The sequence below is a fragment of the Arachis hypogaea genome, chromosome 3 (assembly GCF_003086295.3).
Source record: "Arachis hypogaea cultivar Tifrunner chromosome 3, arahy.Tifrunner.gnm2.J5K5, whole genome shotgun sequence".
In the NCBI taxonomy this organism is placed as follows: domain Eukaryota; kingdom Viridiplantae; phylum Streptophyta; class Magnoliopsida; order Fabales; family Fabaceae; genus Arachis; species Arachis hypogaea.
The window spans coordinates 80090965-80117695 of NC_092038.1; the positions used below are offsets into that span (position 1 = coordinate 80090965).

The window sequence follows — 26731 nt, forward strand, 5'->3', positions numbered from 1 at the left end:
TTGCTTGCTCCATCCTCTTCTTGGTGATGGGCTTATCCTCTTCAATGGAGATGTCTCCTTCTATGATAACTCCAGCTGAGTAACATAGATGGCAAATAAGGTGAGGAAAAGCTAGCCTTGCCATGGTGGAGGGCTTGTCGGCTATTTTGTAGATTTCATTGGAGATGACCTCATGAACTTCTACTTTCTCTCCAATCATGATGCTATGAATCATGATGGCCCAATCCACAGTAACTTCAGATCGGTTGCTAGTAGGAATGATGGAGCGTTGAATGAATTCCAACCATCCTCTAGCCACAGGCTTGAGGTCCAGTCTTCTTAGTTGAACTGGCTTGCCTTTGGAGTCTCTTCTCCATTGAGCTCCTTCCACACATATGTCCATTAGGACTTGGTCCAACCTTTGATTAAAGTTGACCCTTCTAGTGTAGGGGCGTTCATCTCCTTGCATCATGGGCAAGTGAAACGCCAACCTCACATTTTCCGGACTAAAATCTAAGTATTTCCCCCGAACCATTGTGAGATAATTCTTTGGATTCGGGTTCATACTTTGATCATGGTTCCTAGTGATCCATGCATTGGCATAGAACTCTTGAACCATTAAGATTCTGACTTGTTGCATGGGGTTGGTTAGGACTTCCCAACCTCTTCTTCGGATCTCATGTCGGATCTCCGGATACTCATTTTTCTTGAGCTTGAAAGGGACCTCCGGGATCACCTTCTTCTTTGCCACAACGTCATAGAAGTGGTCTTGATGGCTCTTGGAGATGAATCTTTCCATCTCCCATGACTCGGAGGTGGAAGCTTTTGTCTTCCCTTTTCCTTTTCTAGAGGATTTTCCGGCCTTAGGTGCCATTGATGGTAATGGAAAACAAAAAAGATTATGCTTTGACCACACCAAACTTAAAATATTGCTCGTCCTCGAGCAAGAGAAGAAAGAAGAGAAGAAGAAGAAGAAGAAGAAAATATGGAGGAGAGGGAGAGATGTAGGTTCGGCCAAGGGGAAGAAGAGGGGGTTGTGTTGTGTGAAAATGAAGTAGAATGGAAGGGTATATATAGGGAGAGAGGGGAGTGTTTATTCGGCCATTTAGGGTGGGAATGGGTGGGAAAATGGTTTTGAATTTTTGAAGGTAGGTGGGGTTTATGCGGAAGAGTGGATGGATGTGAGTGGTGAAGGGGGTGATTGGGAAGAGGAATTGAGGTGATTGGTGAAGAGTGTTGGGAAGTGTGACATGGGGAATAGTCATCACAAAATAGGATTATGAGGTAAGGTGGGAATATAGTAGGTGGGGATCCTGTGGGGTCCACAGATCCTCAGGTGTCAAGGAATTCCATCCCTGCACCAAATAGGCATGTAAATTGCCTTTGCACACCATTTTGGCATTTAAACGCCGTGTGGTGCACATTCTGGGCGTTCAACGCCCATGTAAAGCATGTTTCTGGCGTTGAACGCCAATTTCATGCTTGTTACTGGCGTTCAGCGCCAGCTTTTCTTCTTAGGCACATTCCTGGCGTTCAGTGCCAGAATGTTGCTTGTTTCTGGCGTTCAGCGCCAGGTTGATGCTCTGTTCTGGCGTTGAACGCCAGCCAGATGCTTCTTACTGGCGTTGAACGCCAGCCTGTGCTTCCTCTAGGGTGTGATTTTTTTCTTCTGCTGTTTTTGATTCTGTTTTTAATTTTTATGATTTTTTTTGTGACTCCTCATGATCATATACCTAATAAAACACAGAATAACAATAGAATAAAAATTAGATAAATAAAATTGGGTTGCCTCCCAACAAGCGCTTCTTTAATGTCAATAGCTTGACAGTGGCTCTCATGGAGCCACAAGGTGATCAGGTCAATGTTGTATAGTCCCAACACCAAACTTAGAGTTTGGATATGGGATCTTAACACCAAACTTAGAGTTTGGTTGTGGCCTCACAACACCAAACTTAGAGTTTGACTGTGGGGGCTCTTCTTGACTCTGAACTGAGAGAAGCTTTTCATGCTTACTCTCTTTTGTCACAGAGGGATGGCCATGTGCCTTAAACACAAGGTAGTCCCCATTCAATTGAAGGACTAATTCACCTCTGTTGACATCTATCACAGCTTCTGCTGTGGCTAGGAAAGGTCTTCCAAGGATGATGCATTCATCCTCTTCCTTCCTAGTGTCTAAGATTATGAAATCAGCAGGGATGTAAAGGCCTTCAACCTTTACTAACACGTCCTCCACTATTCCATAAGCTTGCCTCAATGACTTGTCTGCCAATTGTAATGACAACAAAGCAGGTTGTACCTCAATGATCCCCAACTTCTCCATTACAGAGAGTGGCATAAGATTTATCCCTGACCCCAGATCACATAGAGCTTTTGCAAAGGTCATGGTGCCTATGGTACAAGGTATTAAGAACTTGCCAGGATCTTGTTTCTTTTGAGGTAGAGTTTGCTGAATCCAGGTATCTAGTTCATTAATGAGCAAGGGAGGTTCACTTTCCCAAGTCTCATTACCAAACAACTTGGCATTCAGCTTCATTATAGCTCCTAAATATTGAGCAACTTGCTCTCCAGTCACATCTTCATCCTCTTCAGAGGAAGAATAGTCTTCAGAGCTCATGAATGGCAGAAGGAGATTTAATGGAATCTCTATGGTCTCTATATGAGCCTCAGATTCCTGTGGATCCTTAATAGGAAACTCCTTCTTGCTTGAGGGACGTCCCAGGAGGTCTTTCTCACTAGGATTTTCGTCCTCCTCCTCCTTTGTGCATTCGGCCATATTGATTATATCAATGGCCTTGCACTCTCCTTTTGGATTTTCTTCTGTATTGCTTGGGAGGATACTGGGAGGAGTTTCACTGACTTTCTTACTCAGCTGGCCTACTTGTGCCTCCAGATTTCTGATGGAGGATCTTTTTTCACTCATGAAACTGAAAGTGGCCTTTGACAGATTAGAGACTAGATTGGCTAAATTAGAAGTGTTTTGTTCAGAATTCTCTGTCTGTTGCTGAAAAGATGATGGATATGGCTTGCTATTGCTCAGCCTGTTACGTCCACCATTGTTAAAGCCTTGTTGAGGCTTTTGTTGATCTTCCATGAGAAATTTGGATGATTTCTCCATGATGAGTTATAGGTGTTTCCATAAGGTTCACCCATGTAATTAACCTCTGCCATTGCAGGGTTCTCAGGATCATAGGCTTCTTCAGAAGCTGCCTCTTTAGTACTGTTGGATGCATGTTGCCATCCATTCAGACTTTGAGAGATCATGTTGACTTGCTGAGTCAACACTTTGTTCTGAGCCAATATGGCATTCAGAGCATCAATTTCAAGAACTCCTTTCTTCTGAGGTATCCCATTATTCACAGAATTCCTCTCAGAAGTGTAGATGAATTGGTTGTTTGCAACCATATCAATGAGTTCTTGAGCCTCTTCAGGTGTTTTCTTTAGGTGAATAGATCCACCTGCAGAATGGTCCAATGACATTTTCGAAAATTCAGATAGACCATAATAGAATATATCTAATATGGTCCATTCTGAAAACATGTCAGATGGACATCTTTTGGTCAGCTGCTTGTATCTTTCCCAAGCTTCATAGAGGGATTCACCATCTTTTTGTTTGAAGTTTTGAACATCCACTCTCAGCTTGCTCAGCTTTTGAGGAGGAAAGAATTTATCCAAGAAGGCTGTGACCAGCTTATCCCATGAGTCCAGGCTATCCTTGGGTTGTGAATCCAACCATATTCTAGCTATGTCTCTTACAGCAAAAGGGAAAAGCATGAGTCTGTAGACTTCAGGGTCAACTCCATTCGTCTTTCCAGTCTCACAGATCTGCAAGAACTCAGTTAAAAACTGATAAGGATCTTCGGATGGAAGTTCATAAAACTTGCAGTTTTGTTGCATTAAGGAAACTAGCTGAGGTTTCAGCTCAAAGTTATTGGCTCCAATGGCAGGAATGGAGATGCTTCTTCCATCAAACTTGGACGTTGGCTTTGTGAAGTCACCAAGCATTCTCCTTGCATTATTATTATTTTCGGCTGCCATCTCCTTCTCTTGTTCTAATATTTTTGAAAGGTTACCTTTAGATTGTTGTAACTTAGCTTCTCTTAATTTTCTCTTCAGAGTCCTTTCAGGTTCTGGATCAATTTCAACAAGAGTGCCTTTATCCTTGTTCCTGCTCATATGAAAGAGAAGAAAACAAGAAAAGAAAGAGGAATCCTCTATGTCACAGTATAGAGATTCCTTTATGTTAGTAGAAAAAGAAAGAGGAGAAGAATGTAGAAGAGGGGATTCGGATATTAGGTGGAGGGGGGTGAAGAGAAGTGTTAGTAATTAAATAAATAAATAGAATAAGAAAAGAGAGGGAGAATTTCGAAAACAATTTTGCAAAAGGGGTTAGTAATTTTCGAAAATTATAGATAAGATAAGATTAAAATTAAAATTTAAAACAAAAAGAATTTTTGAAAAAGAGATGAGATATTTTCGAAAATTAGAGAGGGAAAAGTAGTTAGGTGGTTTTGAAAAAGATAAGAAACAAACAAAAAGTCAAAGAGTTAGTTGAAAAAGATATTAAAATCAAATTTGAAAAAGATAAGAAGATAAGAAGTTAGATAAGATATTTTGAAATCAAATTTTGAAAAAGATAAAATTTTTGAAAAAGATAAGATAAAAGATAAAGAGATATGTTTGAAAAAGATTTAAATTTTAAAATGACTTAACTAACAAGAAACTATAAGATGAGATTCTAGAACTTAAATATTGAACCTTTTTGAACCAATCACATTAATTGTTAGCTAATTTTCGAAAATTTGATATAAAGATAAGAAAAAGATTTTGAAAATAATTTGAAAAAATTTTTGAAATTTTCAAAAAATAGGAAAAAAATAAAAAAGATATAATTTTTTTTAAAAAAGATTTTGAAAAGATAAGATTTTTAAAATTGAAATTTTGACTTGACTTGTAAGAAATAACTAATTTTAAAAATTTTTGACCAAGTCAACCCAAAATTTCGAAAATTTGGAGAGAAAAAAGGAAAAGATATTTTTTATTTTTGAATTTTTAATTATGAGAGAGAAAAACAACAAAAATACTCAATGCATGAAATGTTTAGATCAAAACAATGAATGCATGCAAGAATGCTATGAATGTCAAGATGAACACCAAGAACACTTTGAAGATCATGATGAACATCAAGAACATAATTTTGAAAAATTTTTGATGCAAAGAAAACATGCAAGACACCAAACTTAGAAATCTTTAATGCATGGACTCTAACAAACAAAAAACGCATATGAAAAACAAGAAAATACACTAAACAAGAAAACATCAAGATCAAACAAGAGGACTTACCAAGAACAACTTGAAGATCATGAAGAACACTATGAATGCATGGAGTTTTCGAAAAAATGCAAGAAAAAATTTTTGAAGCATGCAATTGACACCAAACTTAAAAATTGACTCAAGACTCAAACAAGAAACACAAAATATTTTTGATTTTTATGATTTTCTAATTTTTTTTGTATTTTTATTAATTTTTTTTCGAAAATATTCTTTAGAAAAACGAAAATAAGAGAAAAATTTTTGAAAAAAATTTTTGAAAAGAAAATTACCTAATCTGAGCAACAAGATGAACCGTCAGTTGTCTATACTCGAACAATCCCCGGCAACGGCGCCAAAAACTTGGTGGACGAAATTGTGATTCCTTTGTTATTGTATTTTGTAAAATTCATTGCTTTTTCAACTATGTGTGGACACAACTCCGTTCAACTTAACCAGCAAGTGTACTGGGTCATCCAAGTAATACCTTACGTGAGTAAGGGTCGATCCCACAGAGATTGTTGGCATGAAGCAAGTTATGGCCACCTTGTAAATCTCAGTTAGGCAGATTAAATTGGTTTATGATGAGTTTGAAAATTAATAATAAATAGAAAATAAAAAGGGATAAAAATACTTATGTAAATCAATAGTGGAAATTTCAGATAGGCGTATGGAGATGCTGTGCTCCTCTTGAATCTCTACTTTCTTATTATATTCAACCAATCCTTCTTACTCCTTTCCATGGCAAGCTGTATGTAGGGCATCACTGTTGTCAATGGCTACATCCCATCCTCTCAGTGAAAATGTTCCTATGCTCTGTCACAGCATGGCTAATCATCTGTCGGTTCTCAATCAGGTTGGAATAGAATTCCTTGATTCTTTTGCGTTTGTCATCACGCCCAGCCTTCAGGAGTTTGAAGCTCGTCACAGTCATTCAATCCCAGAATCCTACTCGGAATACCATAGACAAGGTTTAGACTTTCCGGACCCTCATGAATGCCGCCATCTATCTAGCTTATACCACGAAGATTCTGTTGGGGAATCTAAGAGATATGCGCCCGGCCTAGAGTAGAACGGAAGTGGTTGTCAATCACGCGCGTTCATAGGTGAGAATGATGATGAGTGTCACAGATCATCACATTCATCAAGTTGAAGTGCAACGTATATCTTGGAATAAGAATAAAAGAGAATTGAATAAAAAGTAATAGTAATTGTATTGAAACTTGAGGTACAGCAGAGCTCCACACCCTTAATCTATGGTGTGTAGAAACTCCACTGTTGAAAATACATAAGTGCAAGGTTCAGGCATGGCCGAATGGCCAGCCCCCTGAATGATCAAGAGACCAAATGATCAAAGACTACAAAGTCAAAAGATTAAACTGTCAAAAGATGTCTAATACAATAGTAACTTATCCTATTTATACTAGACTAGCTACTAGGGTTTACATGAGTAAGTAATTGATGCATAAATCCACTTTCGGGGCCCACTTGGTGTATGCTTGGGTGAGCTTGATCTATCCACGAGTTGAGGCTTTTCTTGGAGTTGAACTCCAAGTTATAACGTGTTTTGGGCGTTCAACTCCGGATCATGACGTGTTTCTGGCGTTTAACTCCAGACAGCAGCATGTACTTGGCGTTCAACGCCAAGTTACGTCGTCAGTTTCCGAATAAAGTATGGACTATTATATATTGCTGGAAAGCTCTAGATGTCTACTTTCCAACGCCGTTAAGAGCGCGCCATTTGAAATTCTGTAGCTCCAGAAAATCCATTTCGAGTGCAGGGAGGTCAGATTCCAACAGCATCAGCAGTCCTTTTGTCAGCCTTTTTCAGAGTTTTGCTCAAGTCCCTCAATTTCAGCCAGAAATTACCTGAAATCACAGAAAAACACATAAACTCATAGTAAAGTCCAGAAATGTGAATTTATCATAAAAACAAATGAAAACATCCCTAAAAGTAGCTTGAACTTACTAAAATCTACCTAAAAACAATGCCAAAAAGCGTATAAATTATCCGCTCATCACTAACCATGAACATTGAGTTGCTATTCTTCATACCTTAGATTGTCAATCTATATTGCATGATTCTATTCTTGCTTGGGGACAAGCAAGGTTTAAGTTTGGTGTTGTGATGACAAGTCATCATATGCTTGTTTTTCAAGCTAATTTCACTTGTTTCATTAGTTTTTATGCACTTTCTTGCATTATAAGTAAGTGATTTGGAGTGGAATTACATGGTTTCTTTGAATCAATCAACCACCCTTTAATTTAGACAAAATCATGAAGTTTAAGCTAAAATTAATTGTTTTTAAATGAATTTTAAGCTTTATGAATTCTGTGATACTTTGATTGGTTATTTTGATTACTTGTAGGAGAAGAAACGGTTGAAAAAGGAATTTTGGGCACACTTTTTGAAGAAAAAGCACGCTTTAGACCTTAGGCCATGCTTTGGCGCATCATGACCTAAGGAACCAAAAGCGTGGCGCATCATGAGCTAAGGAACCAAAAGCGTGGCGCATGCTCAAGGGAGCAAGAAAGCATAGCGCTCAGTTAACTTAGTTAACTGAACGCCAGTCTGAAGCATGCCCAAGGAAGCAAGGAGTGGCGCATCATCAACCAAGGAAGTACAAAGCACTAGCACTAAGTTAACTGAGCGCCCAAGAGAAGGGAGAAAAGCATTGGCACTCAGTTAACTTCTCCTACCTTTTTTGTGCCCCTTGGAGAAAGAAATCAAAGGAAATTGGCAAAAATGGGGGAGCCAAGTCTCAAACCTTGCACACAAGGCATGAGGGGCACTACTCTTCACCAAAGGAAATTGCCAAAATGCAACTTCCAAGGATCGAACCAAGCACCTAATGGAACCAAGGGAAGGAGCACTCCACTTGGCCAAGGAAATCAGGCCCTGAATTGCTTCCAGCAAGGCTCGAACCAAGCACCTTGAGCTCACCAAGCAAGGCGCTACACTAAGGCAAGGGGCGCTCAGTTAAAACATTTTAATTGAGCGCTACCCTGATGCTTGCCATAAGAAGCATTGTGCGCACCACAAGGGAGCTAAGGACACAAGGTGGGGCGCTCAGTTAGAACATTTTAACTGAGCGCTACCCCTGGTTGCAATGCACGCAACAATTTGAGCTTGGGACCAAGACTTGGAGCGCTCAATTAACTAAGTTAACTGAACGCTCCCCTGGAGGTGCACCATGGGCCAATTTCACTCAAAAAACCAATTCGGATCCACTCTTCTTCAAATTAAAAGCAAGCAAAGCCCATTGACTCAAAGGCACAAGGATCATTAGATTAGGATTTTTATTTGAATTTCAATTTGTTTTCAATTTTATTTTTATTTCCACTTTGTAAAGCCTATATAAGGCATTATTTTCATTTTTGGAAAGAAGGTTGGCTCCAATAGGGAGTTTTGCACTCTTTAGTTTTCATTTTGCTCTCTCTTTTAGTTTTCATTTCTATTTTAAATCTTGGGTGGAGAATTGAAGGAATTCTGTTTCATTCTCCCTTTGAGATTTCTCTTTGTTTTGCTTGTCTGCATAATTTCAATGAATTGTGATTTCAATCAAGGCTCTCTTTACTGCTTCCATCTCTGTTTCTTTTTCAAATTGTTTCTCTGTTGGATCAAGGAAGGAATTGAGATCTAGACTTGTTTCCTGGTCTCGTTGATTCCCTGAGATCCTCACTTGTTTCTTTAGATTTCACAATTGAGTTAAATTTTGTTTCTGCCTTGATCAAGTGAGCAATTAAGCTCTTGGTTTTCCTTCTGCTTTTACTGTTTCATTGAAATTGTCAAGTGCCCTTTGAGATTTGAGAATTGATCTCAGTCTTCTTGCTGGTTTACTTTTCTGCTATAATTTCCTTCTCTGCAATTTTTACTTTCTGCTCCTATTGCTCTTAATTTACCTTCCTGCACGTGTGTTCCTCTGCATTTTATATTTGAGTTACTGTGATATGAATTTAATTTTCCTGCACTTTAATTTTCCTGTCACTTGTCCTCAAGATCTCTTTGATTGCTTGCTTCATTTCTTTCTTTAATTTCCAGTAACCAACCCCCTCTACTTCTCATGCAATTTAATTTTCTTGCAATTTAAGTTTCAGCTATTTTACTTTCTTGCTATTTAAATTTCTGTCTCATTTACATTATGCAATTTTAATTTCCCCGCAATTTTTAATTTCTGTTGCTCAATTTCACCCAATCACTCAATGTTAGCTTGACTAAACTAATCACTCACTAAAGTTGCTTGATCCATCAATCCATGTGGGATCGACCTCACTCTAAGTGAGTTATTACTACTTGATGCGATCCGGTACACTTGCCGGTGTGTTTGTGTGTTTGGAAATTCGTTTTTTCCACAAAAAACACCATCAGGTACCTGCAAGAGACTCTGATGCCTAAGTTAGCATGGGCTTTTAGCAGGTTTTTAGTAGGATCAGAGTATGAGTTATACCTGGGTGTTCCAGTGTATTTATAATATTGTTGAGTGACCTTTTCTGGAGATAAGATAGTTATCTTATCTTTATCTTTGAGTAGAGTTATCTTATCTTTAAGGGAACCACCCTTATCTTTCTAGGCTTGGGCTGCCTTTGGACTTGGGTCGTGTTCCTCTGTTTGGGCCCTTTTTGGGCTCTCCTAGTGATTTGGCCGTTCTCCTTTGAGAAGAGGTTGGGTAACCTTTGACCTGAAGAGGTCGGTCGTCTTGCTTTCAGTTAGCCCGGGTCATACAGCTCGACCCAGGGCATGAACAATACGCATATACATAGTCCATTCTAACAGATAATTCTCCTCATTCCTTCACCAATAACATTCTCATTAACCATTATTAATCATCAACAATACTAACCATTCTCAACAACTATAAAAATTCTCAACATTAATCATAACTCATCATAATATCCCCTTTCTTCCCCCATAAGTTACCCCCTTCCCTAGCTTCCTCTCAATCACTAGGCGTTCTACATTGATCTAAGATTTAAAGGATGAAATTAGGGGTTTATAAGAACGAAACAACATTCGTAAGGTTACAAGCTTGTTGGAAAAGTGAAATATTTGAAAACAAAAACTTTATAAAAGGACAGGGTCGTGTGCACGCACAGGGTTGTGCGTGCGCACACCCAGAAGTGTTTTCAGAAAGTGTGCATACGCACAGGGTTGTGCGTACGCACAGAAGGTAAAATTCCCAACGTGTGCATACGCACAGAGCTTTGCGCACACACAGCTTGCAAAAACCTTAATGTTGTGTGCGTGCACAGGGCGTGCTAGCGCTCCCAGCCGCGGCCACTTCCCTGTGTGTGCGTACGCACAAATGTGTGCGTGCGCACAGGCCGAAAGATCCACAGGGTGTCCGTGCGTATAGGCCTGTGCATGCGCACATAAACCAGAAACGATCATATCTCCTTCCATAAAATTTCGATTTCAACCAAATTTAAACCATTTTAAAGCTTATGAAATTATCTTTCATTTGATATAAAATTCATCAAATTCCGAAAAAAATAGCTTGAGATATGATCCGTTGAAGTTCACTAAACTTTCATTTTTACCAATTTCATAAACCTCCAAGTTTCCAAAACATACACTTCCCAATTTCATTCAAATCAACTAAAACTCAACCATTCCAACATTAATCATTTCCGAACCTCATTCAAACCTCAGCCCATCAATTCTTCCATATTTAACCAAATCTCGATTCAATGATTCAATTCATAATCAACATTCCATATCACAATTTCAAATCAAGCATTCAAGTTCATCAATCACCATATATATACACATATCAAAATCACACTTCAAATCATGCTCACCCACAAGAGCCTCAATCTTACCTACATTTGAGCATATCAACCCATACTACTTATAACCTTACGTGCTCAGTAACAAATAGCAACATTCACAACCAATCCATCTTCCATAACTCATCATCATAAATGATTTACTTCAACAATAACACATTATTCATCAACCTATCCATATATATTCATCATAACACATTATCAACATCGAATACCAACACAATCATCGTTTAACATAATCATAATTCATCAACCTATCCATATCAAGCCCAATCTCAACTTCAAATCAAGCTTTCCATATACCAAGTATCATTATCATATAAAACTCACATACGTCATCAATCAAGAACTTCAATCATACCCTCCACAAACCAATAATCACATAATCATACAACAATTTCAACAACCAATCAACCATCATCACAAATTCAATTCCTATCCTATGGGTCACTAGCCTAAGTTTTCACACCACATTACATTTTAGATACAGGAAATCGAAATCATACCTTGGCCGATTCCCCACTCAACCTGGAACACTTTTAATTTCACTTTTCTTCAAGTCCTAGGGCTCCGACACCACCAAGCTCAGATTTCCAGCCTCACAACTCCACTTCCAAGCTTCCAAAATCACCAACAAGCTTCAACAAGCATCAACATTCACATACACACTACCTAAACCACAATTACCACATCCAAACACAACAACTCAATACCCAAATGCCTAAATTCAGAAATTTCATTAGGATTTGAGATCTCTTACTTTTACCCACTGATCGTTGAACAATACTTACAAGGAATCAAGTCTAATGGACCCCTAAAACATGAAAATCACCAAGGAATTGAGTTCCTCAAACCTTAAACCCGAAATTAATATACCAGCAGAAATGGAGCTAGGCAAACGCGATTTACTTACTGTTTTGTTTATATAAAATTGAAGAGCTCGACGAGCTCGACGCATGGCCAGAAACGGCTCGTCAGTCAGAGCCCCAGATCAAAAGTTATCAAGGTTTGAAGATGGAATGAGGGTTTGCTTCTTCTTCTCTTCCATGGCTAGCCAACAGCGTGTTTTACTTTTGTGGGGAGAAGGAGTGGGCTGAGCCCTCTTGTTTAATGAGGCTTAGTTGGGCCTTGGGCCCAACATGGGTTCGATTGGCCCGGTTTGGTCCGTTTGACCCAATTTTGAGCCGATTTTCTTAAAATTGATGCTAAAATTCTCGTTTTAAATTTTTCTATCACATTAAACCATATAAAACCTCATTTCTCATTTTTTAGAACATAGTTTAATTTACGAGTTAATTAGTTATTAATTAACCGAGTTTTACATAAGATACAGCAGATGCTGCCATTATCAATTCATATAAGACTTACTCATAGAAAATTTAATAAGGATTAACCTCAAAATCCTAGCAGAGCACTTTTTGAAAAACCCTAGCAACAGAGCACTTTTAGCATGACTACTGTCACATGAAAATGTTGTTTCCAAAACAACGGACCAATGCCTAGAGGTAGTATTATAAATGCTATATTCAAGGAGGTCTTCAATAATATTTTATGAGGTGATGTTTTATGATTTTATTTTTTCTCATGACATCGATACACTATGTAATCATTTATATGATGTGATGTAGATTACTTCGTTTAATGTTAGGTAATTCATATTTGGGTATGATCGTGCCATCAGGTTACTATAAGTGATTATTTGATTCATTTATGTATAGCGCATAGATCTTTTCACTAGTATATTGTATGAGAAAATAAAAATATCCTATCTAAACTATGTTAATTACAGAGATTAGGAATATAGAGATTTTCTTTCTACAATAAAGCCAACACGCACTCAAAACTTTACATAGGATTTATATCTTCAGTAACCTTTATATTTATATTAAATTCATTGAGTAAGACATTTTACTCATTAAGATCTCATATAACTCGTCATTTATTTGTTTCTTATATTATTTTTTTTTTGTCTTTTGGAGTTTTGTTTATTTCCTTAATTCCTTCATAATTCTAGAAAATATTTCTCTTGGATAAACTATAAAAAATACATCTAATTTTTAAGATACTGATAAAAATAATTTTTACTTTTGATAGTGATCAAATTATTCTCAAAATATTATAAAATACGACAAAAATAATAAAAAAAATTTTAAAAACAACAAAAGTCTATACTAGACAAATTGTTTATCCATTTGATTCAAAATTTTATAAAAATATTTGGATAAATATTTCGAAAGTATATAAAAAAAAAAATTGGATAAAAATTTGACCTTTAGAATTTTTTATGTTTTAAAAATATTCTTGTTCATTGAAGTCTTGAAATTTACCTGTTTATTCAGTTCCTTAGGTAGATAAACAAACCCATTCTGTTATTAACTAAATTAAACCGGATGGTGCTTGTTGCATATTTCTGATGCCACATTCAAATAGTTGTTGCTTGTTCTACAAGTTCTCTTTGGAATATTCTTGCAGGGATGTTTCTTTACCTAAGAAAAGAGTCCTATGTTACTCTTTTGCTCTTTCAAGAATGTCACAAGTTGCACTTTTATGTTCTATTTAGTTAAGCTAGTGCCATTACTACCATGCAGTACTAGTCTCAGGAATTATGTTTGCTCTCCCCATTTATCAATTTGGTGGAAGTATAGGCCATGATGTTGCAGACAATTGTGGATATGTTGTTGCTATTACAGTCATCGATAATTCTGTATCAGTTTGATTAGTCCAAATTGGAAGGTATTCAGCAAAGATAGAAAGAACCATGTGCTTGTGGAGCTATTTTCAAAAAGAAGCTTTTCCAATTGCATATAGTCCAAAGTAAGTTAGCTATGAATGATGATCCCTTATTTGCTTATAGTTCCTTTCCTTTAACTCGCATGAGCAATAGCAGAGGAGCTAAACAACACCGGCTTTGTCCAATGACAGAGGAGCAATGCATTTTCAACTTTCTTGAGACATAATAAGTTACAAATTGGGCATACAGGTGAGTCTTAATTTCTTTTAATCCGAAATTCATGCATATATTGAATGGTTCTGGAAGATTGTGTGAACTACAATACATGCTATTTTGAATTAGGAGGATTATTTGACATTCACTTACAAGTTTATATGCTCCAAAACAATATATTCATGGGGACTAAAAACATGCTTAATCCGAAAATGACCCAAATTTGTTTCATCAAGTGCCGGGAGCCAGTGATCTCTCCCAAGCTACTAGTCCTTATTTTCTGTCTTTACAATTCTCAGCCCTTTAGCTTGTTCAACAAAAATGCTATATATGCATACCAAAAATCAGCCATCAAATTAGTTATCATGTGTTTGTATGTAAATACATATGTAGTTTAACTTATTTTTAATGTATATTTGGTATTTCAATATATATTCTACATTGGTGGCTAAGTTTGGTATATACGTAATATAGTTGATTGTCCTACACCAAGTAGATCTGCTTATGGATTCTTTGAGATTGTTTATGCAAGCAGAGCAGAGTTCATATGATGAAACTAAACTCCTTGACATCCATTCCCCATCTTGCTCTTCTATTTGCTATCAGGGTAGTTTAGCGCAAATGTCCTTAACAAAAACACATTCAGGGAATCTCAAAATAGACATGGCATAGGAAACAGTGGATTGCAAGATCACTTTAATCAGCATCTATTTGCCTATGGAGTTAACAAATTTTGCTTTCAAATCCATGGCTAGAGTGACAACTTTGACTTTCCACTTACCATGTAATCCAAAATACTTCCCCAAGGAATCACATGCCTGAATGTTTTGCATTAAATTTGTGTTTGTAACCTTCCTTCCAAAGATGAGCCCAAAATTTGAAGTACATATTATGTGCCCAGTGGCTGCTAAGAATCTGTTTAAAGCTACGTAACTTTCATATGCCTCTTTGCATGAAGTATAAGTGTGTTGAGCTCGGTAAGAGCTCGTTGAACAATTTGGACCCTTTTTTAATCCTTCTGACAGAGATAACAAAACATCATTGGACAGTTTGGGAGGATAGAGAGTCCATACTCGATAGTAAGGACAAAAGAGAAAAAAATATATATAGGGAATTAGGGATCATGTTACCAAAACTTCAATTTATTCGTATTCCATTCTGCGAAAAACATTTCTCGTATCATATCTCTCGACATTATACACTTAATAGTACACGTTTCATTTTATAGCACAGTATCTTCATATTATTGGGTATGGTTCAAGGCGTGTTATTTAACATGTGGATCTTATTGAAAATTTGGATAACATATGTACTTTTTTACTTTTGGTGGCATTTAACATGTGAACTTAATTTTCCCTAACCGAAAATGTCGAATATAACGCAGTCCACATATATTAATTTATCAGGTTCTTCGCTGTCTCACTCTCAGATCCATGAAAGGAAAAATGCTGACTCAATTCCAGATTAAAAATTCAGTTAGAATTATCACTCATTTTGTATTTTCCATAACTAGTACCTAGGCAAAAATTATTTATATTTTCTGTTCTAATAATTTAAATTTTCAAAAATAATTTATAAGAAATTAATAGTTAACTTATCCGCGTACTGTCAATAAATTATGTTTTGTTTAAAATAATTAGTACATGAAATTTAATTGTACAAATAATCTAAAATCTAAGAGAGATTGTCATGCCTCATGACTCACGGAGCCAAATGCAGAATGAGATTGGTAGCGTGTTTGCAATGCATGGCAGCTAACAGCTGCTTCCTTGGAATTTTTCATTTAAATAAATAACGAAAAAATAATTTATTCTAAAAAATCGCAAGACCGAATTTTTTTTTTTAAATTTACCAAACTCTAAAAATTAGATGTATATTGCATTCTTTTTAATAAGAGAGTTCAATACAATAGATAGAGCAAGAACAACCACAAGCTAATAAAGAAAAGAAAAAATTCCAAAAAAATTCATCAACTATTTTTAGCGTTATTCCTTTCTACAGTGTATTCTTAACTTTGTACTGCTAATTGTGTATTCGTAGAAACATTTCCAACTACTCTAATCTTTTATTATTATTCTCCAACAACAACAACAGTGCTCTTTAATTTTTTTTTTGAAAATAATACGTTTTTTATTACTAAAAAAAATCTTATCATATATGTTTTTATATTATTTATATTTTAAGTGCATCCACATGACCACATCTAACATATGTATTTGGGTAATTGATCCAAATGTCATCAAATAGATTAAAACATAGTTTTGGGTTTTTTTTCTTGAATACTAAAATAAATAAAAAATTGATCTTAATATATTTTCATCACGAGAAGATTTGGGGTTGATAATGTGTTTGTTTGAGCGTTATTAAGTTGATAAAAATATTTTTTTAACATATTTAAATTTTTAGTAGTAAAATAAAAATACTAAAAAAATAAAAAATATATTTTTTGACAAGTTATAATTAACATAATTTTAAAAAAAAAATTTTTTTTAAAAAAATATATTTTTCACCTAATAAATAAACAAAAAAATACTTTTATATGGTTATACTCAAACATAATTAATAAATAAATAAATTTTTATATAAAATATCTAAATATAAAATTACTTTTATTTTTTTATAAAAATTAAAAAAAAAAAGAGAACTTACAAAATTTTTTTTAACTCACCAAAAAAAATCTTTTTACATGGTTATAAAGGAATGCTCATAACTCATAAGTTTTATGATATGATATTTAATGAAACAAGACTTGGTACTTAAAAACGGGCGGAAAGGTCAAAAGATGAGTCTGTTGTGAGTAGATGCTTCGTCAGACCAAACAATGCAACTTTCTCAACTTGAAGATATGATTTGCACGTAAGGCTGACTCATGCACTTCAGTTTAAGATTATTTATTTAGGATAGGCAACTCCTCCAGCAATCACAAATTTCCTTTACAACCCTTTTTTGGGATTAAACCGAAATTCCATAAAATCATTCCTTTTCTTTGCCAGCACAGTAACAGCTCTAAGCCTCTAACCATAAATGGATAAATCTTGAAAATATGATAAGTATTTACTTGATACAATTAGACAAATAGACAAAAATTAAAAAAGGAAAAAAGTGATTGTTTGATCTTTTATTAAATTTAGAATATAATTTTTTTTTTGGGGTTTGACAAAAGGCCAAGCTGGGATATTTATGTTAACATATAGAATAACGGATATAAATCATTAGGAATTTAAGAATTTAACTCCTCTTAGCACTGATTAATAAGTACTAGTGTGTAGTATCATTTTTTTTTCTTGTACACTAATAATCATGTGAGAATTTTCAACAATATCGCTGCACATACATTTTTTATAATAGATATTATTTTGACATCAATTATTTTTAATAATTAATATATATTTTTATTTTTTAATTAAAAATATTTAAATATATAATTAACTGCTAATAATAATATTTTTATACGAGTGTTAAATATTTTGGTGCATGAATAGTGTTATTAAATTTATTATTATTATTATTATTATTATTATTATTATTATTATTATTAGTGTAGAGGATATTCTAAGGAGAGTGGTGTAGGCGCGTAGGGATTATAGGATTACTTTATAATGCGAAAAATATGGTCAACGTCAGCAGTTTAAGATTGTATTTGATTTGATTTGATTACAAGTTGCTAAAGATAGAAGTACGGTTTTAAATTTTTCAGTTGAGGACTCCGAGATTCCAAATTCTCCGTCAAGGACATTTTGTTATACTATATAAGCCCCCTTCTCAACTTGTTGCCACACCCACATTTTATTTCGATTTTTTCTCCTTCCTTTCTTGTTTGCTTTATTTCTGTTATCTCTTGTGTGTTACGCTGCTTCTTTGCAATCCAAGATGACTATTCTCATTGAGCAACCTATCTTCGGTATGATATGATTGCGTTTCTCACTTATTTATTTATTTGATTTTGACTTTCCGGATTCATAGTATAGCACAAATGCTCCATATCAAAATCATGACTAGTATCACATTGTGGCATATTCTTCAGATTCACAATTTGACGTGAAGAATGTGGACTCTAACGAAACCAACGAGCTTGTGTTGGATGGTGGATTTTCAATGCCAAAGGAGGTGTCTCAGAATGGATTCGCAACCCCAGAAGTGAATTCATTTGGCCATTCCTTCAGGTTTCGACTCTATTTTCTATTCCCAGGGACACTAATAAAAATATAATTTATTTTTTATTTTTTATTATTTTTGTTAATTTTTTATAATTATATTTTTTATTATTATATTTTCTATCTCAAATTTTTTGAATGAAAATAAATTAAATTTTTATAATTTATTTTAGTTTATCACGAAACAAAATACAAAAATAGAAAATTTTATATATCTGTCCTTTATATCTTGTTTTCAATGCCTTATCTTATCTTATTCTCATAAATAACTGCAACCTAGTCGTCTTTTCTTGTGTCTTATGTTTATAATAATAACGCTAATGCGGCGAGCCAATGGGGATGATTTGGCAGGGATTATGATGCTGAAAGTGAAAGGCAAAAGGGTGTGGAGGAATTCTATAAATTGCAACACATCAACCAGACATATGACTTCGTAAGCAAACTTCATATTTTCCCAAAAAAATGTGTTTATTCTGTCACATGAATGATCAATGATGACCAAGATTTCATTTGTTAAACGCTTTTGCAGGTGAAGAAAATGAGGGAGCACTACGGAAAATTGGACAAAGCTGAAATGGGCATATGGGAATGTTGTGAGTTGCTTAATGAAGTGGTAGATGAAAGCGATCCTGATTTAGATGAACCTCAAATTCAACATTTACTTCAATCTGCTGAAGCTATTAGAAAAGATTATCCTAATGAGGATTGGTTACATTTGACTGCTCTCATTCATGGTACATACACTTGGATATTCCTTTTGTGTAAGCTTGGTTAACAGGGCAATTAAAAATTTTGGCCGACTCATGCATATCCTTCTTTCCTCTATTATGGTCAAACCTACCTTGGATATCTTGGTCCCCATTATACATGAAAAACAAGACTGCTACTTTTGTTTAATGAGTGAAACTGCAGATTTTAGACAAATTTGGGATTAACAAATGGTTCTTTTGATTTATTTCAGATCTTGGAAAGATTCTTCTACTTCCTCAATTTGGTGAGCTTTCTCAATGGGCGGTTGTTGGTGAGAACTCTTCCTTAATTAGCTTAAACCTTGTATGAATATTTTTTCTTTTCTTCAATATTTCAACTGAATGATTATAAATACATTGTAGGAGATACATTTCCGGTTGGTTGTGCCTTCGATGAAGCAAACATTCACCACAAGGTAAACAATTTCTTTTTTTATAACATAAATTTCAACTGAACTCTTCCTTTGCTTTTATTTTTTCCTCTTAAATTAATCGTTGATATAAATTTCTTTCTTCCTGCAGTATTTCAAGGAAAACCCTGATATCAAAAATCCTGCATATGGCACAAAGGATGGAATCTACACTAAAGAATGTGGACTCAATAACGTAATGATGTCATGGGGACACGATGATTATATGTATTTGGTGAGTCTTTATAGAATTCATGATTTATAATGTTTATGTATTAACTTGTTCTTTTCTTTATTAGGATTTTACTAAACAGTACATTTTTGAATATATAGGTTGCTAAGGAAAATGGCACTACTCTGCCTTCAGCAGGATTGTTCATTATTAGATATCACTCTTTCTATCGTAAGCAATTTCATTATGTGCTATATAAATATATATTATTGTTCTATCTAAATCTTGTGTTATAATGACTAGGTGTTCTTTGTTATGCAAATACAATAACCCTATATGATGTATATTATTGCAGCTTTACACAGAGAAGGTGCATATACACATCTCATGAATGATGAAGATCGTGAAAACTTAAAATGGCTACACGTATTCAAGTAAGCTCTTGTCTAACTTAAATCTATATTTTCAGGGTCACATCTTTGACCGCTACTTACATTACTCATAATTTTGTGCAGCAAATATGATCTGTATAGTAAGAGCAAAGTCTTAGTTGATGTAGAAAAAGTTAAGCCATACTATCAATCTCTTATTGCGAAGGTGAAAACAAATTTGAGTAATCTTTGTTGATTTATATCTATTTCTATTGTTTTAATATCTCTCTTTTTTTTTGTTTAACAATTTTTGGATTCTTCTCTTGTTTTTAAAATGGCTTGCAGTATTTCCCAGCAAAGCTTAGATGGTGAAACTTCAATATGATGGATGGAAGCCAAGAGGGAATTGAGTTGTTTTTTGTTTTCTTGAAACCATGTTACAAAATTTGTTGAAAGCTGAAATTGATCAATCCGTCACGTTTATCCAGTCTTTAAACATTGAACTACTGTATTAGCATATTGCGAAGAGCATATTGTACATGCATTGTGTATTAGCATATTGCGAAGAGCACATAATAAATTATATACTATTCATATAGTTCTTTCAAGGTTCAAATGATTCAAGCTTTAGTTGAGATAATACGAGTCATGACCCTTTTAAATCTTTTATAAAAAAATAGTTCAATTGGCTCACATATTTTACTATTATCTAAAATATCTAAATTTAATTTTCATCTTTTGTTTTAATTGTACAATAATTTTTAATTTTAAATATTAAAAATATATTAGATTTAGAATGAATTGAGTGAGTTTAATTAAAAGATAAAATCAAATCAAATAAAAAAGTTATCTAACCAAAAAAATAATAAAAAAATCATCTAACAATCAAATCAAATAAAAAAAGTTATCTAACAAAAAAGATAAGAATAAAAAAAGATCATCTAACAAAATAAAAAATTAAGAATAGAATAAATAAGCAGCACTTTTTCTACCTTTGAGTTCAAATATAAAAAATTAGATATTTTTTATTTATTTAATTTAATATTATTTTATATTTTTACTATTTATTTAATTTAATTTTGTATATGATTAAAAATGTTAGAATATTCATAAGTATTTATATTATTATATTTATATAAATTGATAAAAAATTTCAATAAATATTATAAATAGCTAAAAAGTTTAGTTCTGATTCAATTATTGAAGATTTCAACTCATCAAAGACTCGAAGAGTATCATTATAAACTATTTTTTATTTTTCATCTGTAGGATTATTTATTTATTATCTTATTAGTAACAAACTTAAAGAATAATTATATTTATAAATTTTATTTTAATATAAATATTATTATTAAATTTTTATGTTAAATTTTTAGTCTCCTCAAAATTTGTTTCAAATGATTCCAAGTAAAAAAAAATCATTCAAATAAAAAACCAACTTGGGTTGGTCAAGTGGTCAGTTCACTTATCGTTTAAACAAGTGTCGGGAGTTCGAATCCTGCCTTGTAAATGGCTAAAAAATCGATAAACTAACCAAATTTTGAGCCGATTAAAAGGGTTAGTGTTTAAAATTCTTAATATATATATATATATATATATATATATATATATAGAGAGAGAAACATTTTAGACAATCAAACCCCTTAATTAACCAGTTCAATTAATTATGACTAAATATCAGGTTAATAAATAAAATTACAAAGATTGATGGTTTCCGAAATTTATTTTAAAAATAAGAAAAAAATATTAGCGATAATAACATAATCTAGAAATTGAAGAGATCAAGCTAACCTTGTGTTTTCAGGAGGTGTTCTAATCCTCACTGCATGACAAGAAAATTCTAGGCTAAACTATTTTTACACATATAAATAGTTATAACTTAAAAATTACTTTCAAAGGATATAGAGAGAAAACTCAATGATCCTGTTCTTGAACCTTTTCTTTCTTCTGTTTTCTCAACTCATTTATAGTCGTTGTTTTTTTTTTTTCTAAAAAAAAAAGAAAATATGCAAGATAAGACCAAAACAATTTTCTGATGACAAAATCAAAGTGAATATGATCATGTTCCTTCAGTCAGGATTCACTCATTTTGTTCTCGTTATTCAAAAAGAGGATATGCATGTTAATTAATTCCAATAACTTTGGGTAAGAATGGGTAAAATAGTTACGGATGAGGCCCAGCTAAGATTTTTGGAACTGACGGATTTTCTACTAATATTCAGCATCTTACCTGTTTGGATCATCTCTATCTGCATGCTTCACCATTCAGCCTTATTAGATTGCTATATTTCGTATAAAGACTAGAGAACAAATCGAAGATTTTGTCTCTTACTGAAAAATAGAGTATTATAATCAGCTAAATCCTAATAGAAGATTTCAATAGAACCAAGAAGAATAAGTAATCTAATTCAATCAAGAAACAAAAAGAAATAATTAGAATTTCAGAAAAATAAAACCTAAAATAATGACAGCAAGGATTGAAGAACATTGCGTAGGGATTGGAAGGCGTGAATGCACGGATTACTGTCAGAGGAGGAAAGCGTGAGAAAAGGGCTGTGAATCGGGAGGTAATGATCGACGATGAGGAAGAGACGGTAAAGGGGGTGAAGCAAGATGATGGTTGAAGTAGCTAGATACTACGAAAGAATCAAGACCCAAATCTCTTGATAGGTTTCATTTCAATTAGGGTTTGGAATCTATAATTGCAATTTAGGCCCAAATACTTATTCTCTTCATCTTCCATCATCGAATTATCTCTACCATTTAGTGATTAAAATTATTATTTCTCATTCTTTGTTTTTGCAAATTATAGTAATGTTATATTACTAACAATATTTATTATTTTTTATTAATATTTGATTAACTCTAAACACTAAAAAGTAAATGCTAAATATTACACTCTAAGTCTTAAATATTAATAGTATAAAAATAAATTGTCAATTAATATCGATAAAAAATATTAATTTTCTAATATTTTTCTTTCAAGTTATTAGATGTATATTAAAAATTAGCTACTAAATTAATTAAATATATTTTATAAATAGTAAAATATTAAATAATAAATATTTTAGTAAAACGAACATCACAAACATAAAATATCAAAAAATATAAAATTAATTTTAACTATTAAAAATATAAGTATATATATTAATAAGTAAATTCTTAATAAACAACATGAAAAATATAAAATATACAAAAATTAATTCGATAATGAAATATAAAAACCAAAATAAATAGGCAAAAAAATATAAATATGATAACAATAAGAAAATTTGAAAATAATTGAAAAAAAATAATGTAAATAGTAACTATATTTTTTAAGTTAAGGAAGAGAGTAGAAAATTTGAAACAATAAATCATACATGATAATATAAAATTGGCATTAATAATTAGACTATCTTGCAAAATAATTAATCCCTATAAAAAAATAATAAATAATTTTAATGTAAAATTAAAACTATGAAAAGATTAAAAAAATTAAATAGGTAAGTTAATGAATTTCACATACGAATATATTTAAACTTAAAATGAAGAGAAAGATTAGAAGTAGGAACAAAACTAAATAATAAAGCATAGAAATTCAACTAATAATATTAATTGAACACTGATTTTATAATATTAATAAACATCTATAATAAAAAGATATAAATTTTAATTTCTTTTAAAAATACCCAAAAATGAATATAGCAAAACTCACCTTTTTCTATTTTCAACTTGTTCTTCTCTATTTCTTTTTAAATAATTTTTTGTGTATAATTTTACAGTAGCATAAGATTGAGACATTTTTATAAAATTTTAACCAAACTAAAAAAATTTAGAACCAACTAATATTCACCATACTTGTATTTTGAAAAAAGTAGCACTTCTTATTTAGACACCACTTCAATTATATATAACCTAAAAATAAAAAAGAAATCAAATAACCACATAAATTCATTTGAAGAGAATGAATGACAATGAAAGAGTATAACTTGTTTTCTCCCTGCATAAACTTATATGGATAGCAACCTACGATATGTAATTCATAAATCTTGCCAAAGACAAGACTAATATAAAAATGGTAAAAGTCAAGTTGACTATCTCCACCAATTATATATATATATATATATATATATATATATATATATATATATATATATATATATATATATTCGGTCCAATAAGTAATAGGTGCTAGTTCTTTAATAATCTACTACATGTAAAGATCATATCTTTCTATTTAAGATTGATTTAAAAGTATTTTACTTACACAGTATATAAATGTTATTGTCAACATTGTTGACGTTTATGAAAAGAATAGACAAAACAGTATAAATATAAAATACACATTTACTTGATAGAAAAAAAAAGAGAAATCTAACTAACAAAATAATAGAAATAAGAAATAATGATATTCGAAACACAAGTATGTTGACAGACAAAAAGAGCTGCTGCACTTCATTAACATAAAATTAATATATTACATATCATTTGTGGAGTTCTTAAAATTTAAATTATATATCCATTATGTTTGATATGATGATGACATTGTGTCCAATCTCTAGCATGTTCACATTTATAAAATAAATCACCATCCAGACTACGTATGGATTTACCATCTATGGATGGCATTAATCAGTAACAAAAGAACATGAAATATTCATTACATATAGGAATCAAATAAACCAATTCAATAATTTGAGCATCCTATTTATTTGACACATCACAAAAGGGAATGAAGCAAGGATAATAATCAAACACCATAACTACAACACCTCTTAACCCTTAATATGAACTACATCTTTCACTTTTCTATATATTGGTGAGAATATTAATTACTAAACCACAGGAATGGAGACCACATATCAAATAAGTCAAGCAGAATTGGTTTTAGGAACATTAGACTTAGAAGTAATCGCATCATCAACAATCTTCTAGAAGTCAAGATTCATATTTCGTTTAATTTTAGACATTCTGTGAATATTTTGATTGGTTTAAATCTCAATTAGCTCAGGAGAACTATGTAAAATATTAGACAAAATCTCCTGAGAATAATAAGAGAAAATTAAAACCTCTTTTCGTTAAAAATAAACTCAAATTAAGAAATGGTATAGTACTATCAAACAAATTTAATTGGTATTTAATATGAAATAGAAAAAATACATTTATAGAATTCAACATCATTAAATTGAGAATAGATTTAATTTCAAAATTTCTTATCTTTTCGAAAGATTATTTTATAAATAAATTGGTTTTTTTAGAATGAAAATGTCTTAGTTATAATTAATTCACTACCATATTATTACAGTGATATATTCATACTACTATACTCTTCTTAGTTTAAAGATTCATTTACAATGCCTATTCATTTACAGTTTATGTAACTACTATACTCCAAATTTTATGTACATAATTATTTTTAAGATGCATTACAAAGAATCATCAACCCGAAAAAAAGGCTCATTATTGGTAACATCCATTAAGATTGCATTTTTTTCCACAAAATTAGATCCAGCGAAAATTAAAAAAATAAATAAAAAAAGAAAGAAAGATAAAACTGAAATGCATCATTTTTTGAATAATGTGAAGAGGATCCATCCCATCATAGTCAGAGGTACAAACTGTTAAAATGAGTAGTTTTGAGTTTAGGACACGATTTTCTGAAAATAAAGACAATACATGTTTATATTTTTACGAATAACCTTTCATTCCATTCACCCAACACAACCATTTCATTCCAACCATTCCATTCACCCTGTAAGACTCCGAATTTTAAAAAATTTATTAATAAATTATTTATGATCTATTATATTTATTTAAGATGATATTTTAAGAGAATTTTAGATATAAGTTGAGTAAATCCTTATTTATTATTTACAATTCTTATAATTGAAAAATAGCGAATGCTTTATATGCTTTAATTTTAAATATTTAGATTTTTAACCTTATTTTGTAAATAAAGGAGAATTAATTTACTTATCTCCAATTTTTATTAAATTATTATTTAACTGAAAATAAATTATAAATTAGTAATTAAAAAGGTATTTTCAAAGATAAATATTTTGTATTTAATTTGGTTTTCTCAATTATTATTCTATCTTTTCTTTATTTTATAAAATTACATTATTATCCATATTTTATTAAAATTTCCTAAAACTACCCAAACCCTCACCCTAACTAAACAACACTCAGCTCACCCTCTTTCTCAGCAACACACACGCACGGTCCTGTGAAATGAAACAAAGAAAAGAAGAAAGAAAGAGGGAGACAGGGAAGGGAGACCCAAGAGAAAGAGAAGGAATTGGGGAAGGAGAAGCTCGCCATCGCCGTTCATCCTTGTCGCTGCCAACTACGCCGTCGCGGAGGAGAGATGCGTGAGAGAGAGAGAGATCCGAGACTGGGTTGGTTCTCCTCACCGCCGATCTGCCTAGCCGTCGTCGTATGCTCCGTCGCTGCCACGGGTAATGGATGGCCGAGCCTTCGCCGCCGAGATATGCCGCTGCCATTGTCGGAAATGCTGCCGGTAAGGGTTTTTGAGTTTGGTTTACATCCTTTTGAGATTCTGGGAGCTTTATTGTCGTTGCATGTCGTTAGAGCTACCGTCACCGGAGTTCTGATTGGTGCTGGAGCTCATCGGAGCTGCTACAGTTTTGTTCCCCCACTTAGCCTCGATTTCAGTAAGTTGCTTTACTCTGAAAATTGGTTTAGTCGCTTTTCTGCTCTACGTTATTGAGAAATTTGTGGCGTTATTGCTTTAGGGGTGAGTTTTGGTTGTTTCGTATCGTATTTAATGTTGTGGCTGTTGTTGCGGAAGCAATAAGGAACTATGGTTGAAGCTGTGTTGTTACGGGCTATGAGAAAAAGAGTTTCTGTCGTGTG

The 26731-nt window shown here is 32.9% G+C and overlaps 1 protein-coding gene and 1 non-coding gene across 2 annotated transcripts; both read left to right on the top strand.

Moving 5' to 3' along the window:
• The first annotated feature begins 3514 nt into the window (after positions 1-3514).
• LOC112793225 (small nucleolar RNA R71) lies at positions 3515-3618 on the top strand. The gene has a single exon (XR_003197928.1). It is a non-coding gene; the product is annotated as a small nucleolar RNA R71 (small nucleolar RNA).
• A 14035-nt stretch (positions 3619-17653) lies between these two features.
• On the top strand, positions 17654-20481 carry LOC112790684 (inositol oxygenase 2). Its single transcript, XM_025833202.2, has 11 exons — positions 17654-17918; positions 18042-18180; positions 18523-18604; positions 18701-18905; positions 19133-19192; positions 19284-19336; positions 19443-19565; positions 19664-19733; positions 19858-19936; positions 20018-20099; positions 20219-20481. The coding sequence occupies exons 1-11, from the start codon at positions 17888-17890 to the stop codon at positions 20243-20245; spliced, it is 951 nt and encodes a 316-aa protein (XP_025688987.1). The 5' UTR covers positions 17654-17887; the 3' UTR covers positions 20246-20481.
• Positions 20482-26731: the final 6250 nt, after the last annotated feature.